General features: G+C 42.6%; 1 protein-coding gene across 2 annotated transcripts; it reads right to left on the bottom strand.

Annotated features, from left to right (window-relative positions):
- Nucleotides 1-6,486: 6,486 nt before the first annotated feature.
- On the bottom strand, nucleotides 6,487-7,584 carry LOC147633258 (uncharacterized). Of its 2 annotated transcripts, none has more exons than XM_086805829.1 (3): nucleotides 7,417-7,584; nucleotides 6,967-7,313; nucleotides 6,487-6,830 (listed from the first exon to the last, which is right to left on the bottom strand). In XM_086805829.1, exons 2-3 carry the CDS (start codon nucleotides 7,281-7,283, stop codon nucleotides 6,797-6,799), a joined length of 351 nt encoding a protein of 116 aa, XP_086661955.1. In that variant the 5' UTR covers nucleotides 7,284-7,313; nucleotides 7,417-7,584; the 3' UTR covers nucleotides 6,487-6,796. The 2 variants fall into 2 exon arrangements, with proteins under 2 accessions (XP_086661955.1, XP_086661956.1); XM_086805830.1 differs by having other exon boundaries at nucleotides 6,496-6,830; nucleotides 7,041-7,313; nucleotides 7,417-7,575.
- Nucleotides 7,585-8,043: the final 459 nt, after the last annotated feature.

Consider the following 8,043-nt stretch of genomic DNA (forward strand, 5'->3'; position numbering starts at 1 on the left):
GGTGGATTCAATACCTTCCTCTGGTAAAATTTGCCTACAATGCGTCTTATCATCAAAGCATAGGAATGTCACCATTCAAGGCACTCTATGGGCAAGAATGCCTGTCTCCTCTAAATTTCTCTGATCCAACCATAAGAGTTGAGGCATCCAGGAAAATGCTCGAAGAGATGGAGGAACAAACCAAGGCGATCCAAAAGGATATTAAAGCTGCCCAAGATCGAGAAAAGCATTATGCTGACAATAAGAGGTCTGAAAGGATCTTCAAGGAAGGAGACAGAGTTCTTCTACGAGTGCGACCCAAATGAAGTTCTCTATCACTTGGGAAATATAAGAAGCTCAGCCCTAGGTATTGTGGTCCCTATACAGTTATCAAGTGTCTAGGTAAAAGTGCCTATAAACTCCAACTCCCAGCCCATATCAAAGTCCATAATGTATTTCATGTAAGTTTGTTAAAACCATATGTCCCCAGTCTCAATCATATTCTTGATGATGAACAAGTTGTAATCCCTACTCAAGGAGTCCTTGAATTACAGCCCAGTAGCATCATAGATTCTAGGGAAAGGCAACTCCGAAATAGAACTCTTGTAGAACATCTAGTTCAGTGGAAAGATTACCCTGAAGAGGATGCAACTTGGGAAGATGAAGCTACACTCTTAAAGGATTATCCCCAATTCATGACGAGATGAGGACATCTCGATTTCTTTAAGGGGGGGAAGGATGTAACATACCCATCTTCACTAATAAAGAAATGTCCATGTAATTATGAGTTTTTATGGTATAAAAATCAATGATTTTATTATTTGAGTCATTTCTACTTAGAATCTTCAAATTCTGAGCCCAAATTTAGAATCTGCGTGCGATTTTACCCTAATATAGGATTTTACAGCATCCAAAAACGGACACCGGATCAAGCCTATACGCTAATTTTAATCATTTTAGTTAAAAATCAGCGACCTTTAAACCTTAATAAATCCACGACCGGGCGTCCGATTGACGAACGGTCTGAACCCCTACGACCAGGAGAACCTCCCGGACAAAAAAAAAATTCGTCCCCCGGGGCGGTCCGGCACGCAAATCGAGGCGGACGTCCCAAATTTGGGTACCCCGCCCCAAAATTTGGTCCTAGCACACTTACTAGGGTGCGCGTACAATGGCCGCCCAAGAACCAAAGGATGGCCGCCCACTGTATGGTCCACGCGTACCCCTACATGGACACCCATGCTGCCCCAGATCAGATAAGGTATATGCGTACCACTCCTTTCCCGTACAAACCGACACCGTACCTTTCCCCTAGACCCATGCAAGCCACTGATCCATAGCCTTTGAAGGTACACCGTCCTTTCGTCCTTGCTTTGCGCAGAGCTTGTACCCTCACCCCTCAGCTATGTAAACCCTCGGGGTGCTCCATAGAGACGGCACGCATTTTTGTGTAGCGTATGCCCTGTTGTATCGCCGTCCATACCACCGTCCGTCCCTTTGTAGCGTACTTGCTGCAGTACAGCCGCCCCTTACAGCCACCCCTCTCACACCCCCTCATTTGGCCCTTTTCAGATAAGCTAAAATTCCTCCATCCCCCTCTTCCTTAGAGGCAGTGTCCTTAACTCTTCTCCGTCCCCCCCCCCCCCCCGTGTGAAGAGACTTCCAGCAGGCCCTCCCAGCCCTCTCCACCTTTTTGCCCTTAAGGACATCTCACAATCCCCCCCCCATTTGCGTAGACTTTAATAAGGGTTTTTTGCCTCAAGAAAGGGTTCGTGCGCCATATTCTTTTTTGCTCATACGATGAGCAAACGAGCTCGAAATTCAGATCCGACTGAAGCGTTTCGATCGCAGCAGCGAGCTCTACAAGCCGACGCCTAAGATGGCCTCATCTCGGAGACGACAAAATATTGCCTCAAAAGGAGCACGTAACAACAAGATAGGGGAAGATGCGCCCAATGCGGCTCCAGTCCTCCCTTTTCAAGCCCCTCAAGGAAACGGTGGCCAGGTTAGCTTGGTTGATTTTGAAAAGAAGAGATTTTTCTTAAATTAGTGTTACTGAATGGTGTCTTTTCCTTTTAAAATGACGACATAAAAATTATATGAAGTTACGAATTATGTGATGTTGTATTCGATAATTTGCGTTGAAATTGTTAGCTTCATGAATTGTGAATGCTATATTTAGTAAATTGCATTGAAGTTGTTATCTTTAGAATTCAAGATTTATTTGGCTTCAACGCTAACTCCGTTTCGTGCTTGTGTAGCCGGGCGGCGTGGTTAGCAAAGCCCGGGAATGGCGCAAGGTATCCCTCATACCTTTGGGAGAATAAGGATCGCCGATTGAGGCGAGAGATAATGAGGCTGCCTAGTTCTGAGGGCCCAGGCTAGTGCAGTAAATAAGCCCACCCTAGTGTGTAGACATCCCTCTGAGGGGCGGGAGGATCGAGCGATGGAGCCTGAGAGGGCGATAGGCCGGCTTGAGTCCTCTCGCCAACGGCCGACGATGAGGTGTATGGTCCCATAGGGTTTTGCCCAGCATGTAGAGGCTGGAAGGCCGAATTCTAGATCATCAGCAGAATAGGAATAAGAGAGCCGATTTGGCTTGTATGGAATTGGTTCATGTATAAACTTTTTATATAATTACATCTTGTCTTTGGTATGATTGTAAGAAGGCTGTTTTAACGAACCTTGTGAAAAAGGGCCTTAATTAAGGAATATGTTTATTTATGTCAAACAGTGTGGTAGGATTAATTAGAAAACAAATTGATGCGTGAGTAGGGTGGAAAGTGGGAGGATGGAATGCCCTGATGGCACCATCCTACGGACGGGTGGACCCGATTAGACGGGTAGCTTTCCAACATATTAAGTGAAAGGCCTACGTTAGATAGTTAGGTTCTTGGGCAACTCTATTCTAGAAGACTAGGCCAGCGACGGCTGTGCTTTGCATAAGATGAGGAAAAAAGCGTTGTCTCTAGAAATCAAGTCTAGTAGTTGCCCAATTTATGATCAATTGCCCTATGGGTGATTTGATGTTTAGAAAATCACGCTCCCCCTGCGGGATAGAGCTAGGTCATACCTATGAATCGTATCCTTGAATCTCTACAAGGTCAAGGTGTCGATGAATAGGAAATTTTTCCCAAGATAAGACTTAGCGGACTATCTTAAGTGTTTCTCCCATTTTAGAAGGGAGAAACCTTACATATACCATGCTAGAACAAAGCACATTGAGATGCATTATCACTTTGTGACAATGAAAGAGAAGGTTCTAGTAGCAGGTGACAGATATTGTATATGTCAACATAGAGGATCATGTGGCTGACATCTTCACAAAAGGCATTGGGCATAGAGAAGCTCCAAAAGTTTAGGAGCTTACTTGGAGTGCAATGTTTAGAGGTAAGCTTGAGGGGGATTGTTGAGATATCGAGCTCAACTAGTGTTGCGAACATTGATGACCCACATGGGTGATAGCTTCCGCAGTTATGCTACTGGCATGGTTGGTGAGACTGTGGTTGATATGGTGCCGGTGGTTAACAGGCTGTGTGTGGTGATAGCCACTTTGGACTACTAGAGTTATGGCATAGTTATAGCACCAACTCATATAGTCGAGTTCACACTATGGACCGACCATTGTATGTTATTGTAAGAGAGTACCTTTCCTTGTAGTATATACTCTGTTGAGATATTGACCTCAACTAGTGCTATGGACATTGATGACTCACCTGGGTGATAGCTTCTGCACTTATACCACTAGCATGGTTGGTGAGATTATGGTTGTTTGGAGTATTAGAGTTATTGCATAGTTATAGTGCCAGCTGAAATAGTTGAGTCGACACTATGAACCAACCATTGTATGTTATTTTAGGAGAGTACTTTCCCTTATAGTATGTACTTTTATCTTTTTAATTATATAGTTGTATAGAAACGAAGTATGTACTTTTATCTTTTTAATTATATAGTTGTATAGAAACGAAGAAGATATAAGAAAATTTAGCCATCCATATCTCTCTTATGTAACTAAAGTGAGAAAATCAAGGATTTGATACCTTGTGGATAATCCACTTTAGTGTTGAGATATCGAGCCCAGTACTCGGGCTCTGTACTCGATAGAGCAACCGTAGGCTGCTTCTTGCTGCTCCAAGTCACATCAGCACTCCCCAAAGAAAACATGAATCCACTAGTAGATCTCCTATCTGAGATACTACCAGCCCAATTAGCATCTGTGCACCCATGTACACATATCTCTGTCGTCCCAGTCTCATAGGATAGTCCACAATGCAAAGTAGACTTCACATACCTCAGTATGCGTCTCACTGCATCCAAATGCGATTTTCGTGGAACCTGCATAAACTGACTCACCAACCCAATAGCATAGCTCAAATCTGGTCTGGTGATTGTCATATAGATCAAGCTTCCTACTATGCACCTATATATAGTAGGATCCTCCAAGATCTCTCCTGAATCTGCACTCAACTTGCCATTCTGATCCAATGGCACAGAAATAGGCTTACAGTCTGTCATACCATACTTGGACAACATGTCCAAGCCATACTGTCTCTGCAGTAATCCAATACCATGTGGTGACCTAATCACCTCAATGCCTAAGAAATATCTGAGCTCCCCCAGATCCTTCATCTTGAACTTCTGTCTAAGGAAGAACTTTACATCAAAGATCTCTGCATCATGGTCCCCCGTTATGATCAAGTCATCTACATAGATGACAACAAGCACAACCCCTCTATCACCATGTCTCACATATAGCGAGAAATCTGCATTGGCTACATGAAAGCCAATAGTGACAAGATATTCAGAAATCTTATCAGACCATGCTCTTGGTGCTTGCTTTAAGCCATACAAGGCTTTCTTCAACCTACAAACATGCTCGGGGTGACCCACATCCTCATAACCAGGTGGCTGCAACATATACAACTCTTCTTGCAAATCCCCATGCAAGAATGCATTCTTTACATCCATCTGATGTAAAGACCATTGCTTTGACGCAGCCACTGCTATCAAACTCTCACTGTTGCTATCTTGGCAACTGGGCTGAAAGTTTCCTCATAATCAATGCCATATGTTTGCACATATCCTTTGGCTACCAATCTAGCCTTGTACCTGTTTATGCTTCCATCACTGTTATGTTTTACTTTGTATACCCACTTGCATCCAATGGCTTTCTTGCCTTCACGCAATTGCACTAAATCCCAAGTCTCATTTCCATATAGTGTATCCATCTCCTCATCCATAGATTTCTCCCAACACGCATTTCCAACGGCCTCATCAATGCATGTGGGCTCTACAACCTGCACAACCTTTGCCATATATGCATAGTGATGTGCCACATAACCATTATATGTAAATCTCTGCACAAGGTTCTTCACTCTCCCTGATCTTCATAGCTTTTCATTCATGGCTTCCATAGCCTTCTTTACACCAGGTGTTCTCATAGCTTGGATCCCAAGCTCCTCATCAAGGCTCATATCTGAGCCACTAGACTCTCCATCAACATGAGAATGCCCTGCAGAAATGTTAGGCATACCAAGGGGCTCAACCACTTTCTCTTTTCCTTTACGTGATGTACTAATCACATTTGCAGGACTGGTATTATGATGCAGCCTGCCACTCCATGGTCTATCAACAGACCCACTAGATGAGGACTCTCTTGGTCCACTCAAAGACTGTGATTGATGTCTTGCATTCTGTGCAACCACACTTACACTTACATCAGCCCCAACAGCTTCTTTTTCAGTAGCATACCAGCTGCTCATCTCATCAAAGACAACATCCTTGCTTACCCTCAACTCACGTGTAGCAGGGTTATAACACCTGTATCCCTTTTGCTCAAGGGAATATCCAATAAACACACATTTTTCAGCTTTCGGATCCAGCTTAGTTCTCAGCTCATCTGGCACATGCACATATGCAATGCATCCAAAAGCTTTCAGATGAGACAAATTTGGTTTTCTATCAGTAAACCTCTCCTCTGGAGTTACATCATGTATGGTTGCAGTTAGAGTTTTGTTCATGATGTATACTACTGTAGAAACAGCCTCAGCCCAATAGCTATGCGGCATATTTTTCTCTTCCATCAATGCTCGCGCAATCTCAACAATGTGCCTGTTTTTTCGCTCAGCAACTCCATTTTGCTGTGGAGTGTATTTGCATGTAAACTATCTCCGAATACCATTCTTCTTCAAAAATTCAGAGAACTCATTGGAGAAGTACTCTCCCCCTCCATCTGACCTTAGGCACTTTACATATTTCCCTATTTGCTTTTCAACCAAAACTCTGAAATTCTGAAAGTGAGTGAACACCTCACTCTTCTCCTTCATGAAATATACCCACATTTTCCTTGTGTGGTCATCAATGAAGGTCACATAATATATGCATCCTTTGTATATGAGAATGCATTAAGTTTTTGTAGATTCTTTTGAAATTGAGAAGAAAAGAATTTAAGAGTAAACATGAGATACTTGTAAGCCTTTTGAATATGATTTGCAAGTATTTAGTGAACACAAGTGAGAAAAACCTCGCACATGCACACTTTTTTTTAATGGCCTTGTGGCTTATTAGAGTGGTTACAAACCCTATGCGGACTGACAACAAAGGAAAATTTTGAAATAGGAATAATGGAGTAAGCGTTTGCATGTAATATATCTATGCAAACTAGAAGAAGAGCTAATAGATGTTATTCAACAAGTCTTTTAAAGATGTCGAAATGCAACTCCTAGTCAGCCACCTTATTTTGCAAGACTAATGAACGCTTAATTAGATGGTATTAATCCACCATACTCCTCGAAGATAAACGCATCCAGCATTCTCTTTAATGCTTCCAATCCATCTTCTCCGGTCTCGCCCTGCAATAAAAGAGCCGTCCGTGCAGCACTTCGCTATTATGGGCCGCGGGTTGATAAACAAAAACGTTGGAAGCGTAGAAGAAAATAATCAAAACTAGGAGCTAGAACACCATAGGATTAGTTTTAAGCAGCATACTTTGTAGGTCGAGAGTCATGCAGGAGGACCTTGGCAACTATGAAAAGAGGATTATCCTTTGGCGCCATCCTTACCCGTGCTTCAATGGAGTGCATGTACGTCTCATTCTCTGCGCAGAGTTTGAGAGCTACAACATCCAAGCTCAGATCTTCTAAGAGCCGCAATAATCTACCTACGATACCAATCTTCTTTGGCGTGCGGATGTCAATTGCAGTAAAGCCACTCTCTGAAGAGCGCACCACCATCGCCGCCCAGCTCTGAATTGACGCAGTAGTTTGAGGTCTTTCCACTGACCACAGATTAACGGGTGCTGCCATGATTTGAGCTCGATTGTGCTGCTGGGGCGGCTGTCAAAACGGTACAAACAAAAATTCACAAGGTTCTAGCCCTAAGTCATGCAAAATCTAATTGTACCGGAACAGATAGGAAAGCAAAAAAAAAACAACTCACATTACACTGTTGACAGGCTTCTTTCACAAGAACAAAAAATGCAGCAGAGACTCCAAATGAGAGCTGAATTTTCAGCTGGAGATGAAGAACCTCGTGGGGGAGAGACTGCCAATGTGGCAAATATTAGTCGCAGAACTTATCTACTAAAGTTTGATGCGTCCCGGGAATATAATTGATCTGAAAAGTGACTTCTAAGGCTCCTATTAATGCGTACCCTTGATGCTGGACAAGACCTTTGTCGTCTGGGCATGCTATATAGCTTTGTGCATTGAAATTCGAGCCTATTGGGTGGGCGAGGCCCGGGTAATAAAATTTGCACCGTTAAAACCAAATTCAATTGATGTGTGAATCTTTATTTTAAGGGTTAGATTTAGTATAAACCTTAATTTTCAAAACAATATTTAATATGAACTTTAATTTCTCAGATAACAATTCATATACATCTTAATAAGTGTGCCTTAGTCTAATTACTTATTAGTAAATTTGAAATATCTTTAATGTGCCACACTGCTATGTTGAGCCCACCTACCAGGAGGCAATAAGTAATAATACATATTAATGATTTAATTCACCAAACTTCTTTAATGCAGCATGCCATGTGGCTGGCTACATGCAGTTCTCGAGTTC

Source organism: Cibotium barometz, chromosome 12 (assembly GCF_041138505.1).
Source record: "Cibotium barometz isolate CiBa-2024 chromosome 12, ASM4113850v1, whole genome shotgun sequence".
Lineage (NCBI taxonomy): Eukaryota > Viridiplantae > Streptophyta > Polypodiopsida > Cyatheales > Cibotiaceae > Cibotium > Cibotium barometz.

Excerpts from the sequence above, each read along its gene's own strand:
- LOC147633258 (XM_086805829.1), bottom strand. The coding sequence starts at position 7,283 with ATGGCAGCACCCGTTAATCTGTGGTCAGTGGAAAGACCTCAAACTACT. Across the intron at positions 6,831-6,966 it reads CATGACTCTCGACCTACAAA|GGCGAGACCGGAGAAGATGG; the intron begins GTATGCTGCTTA and ends CTTTTATTGCAG.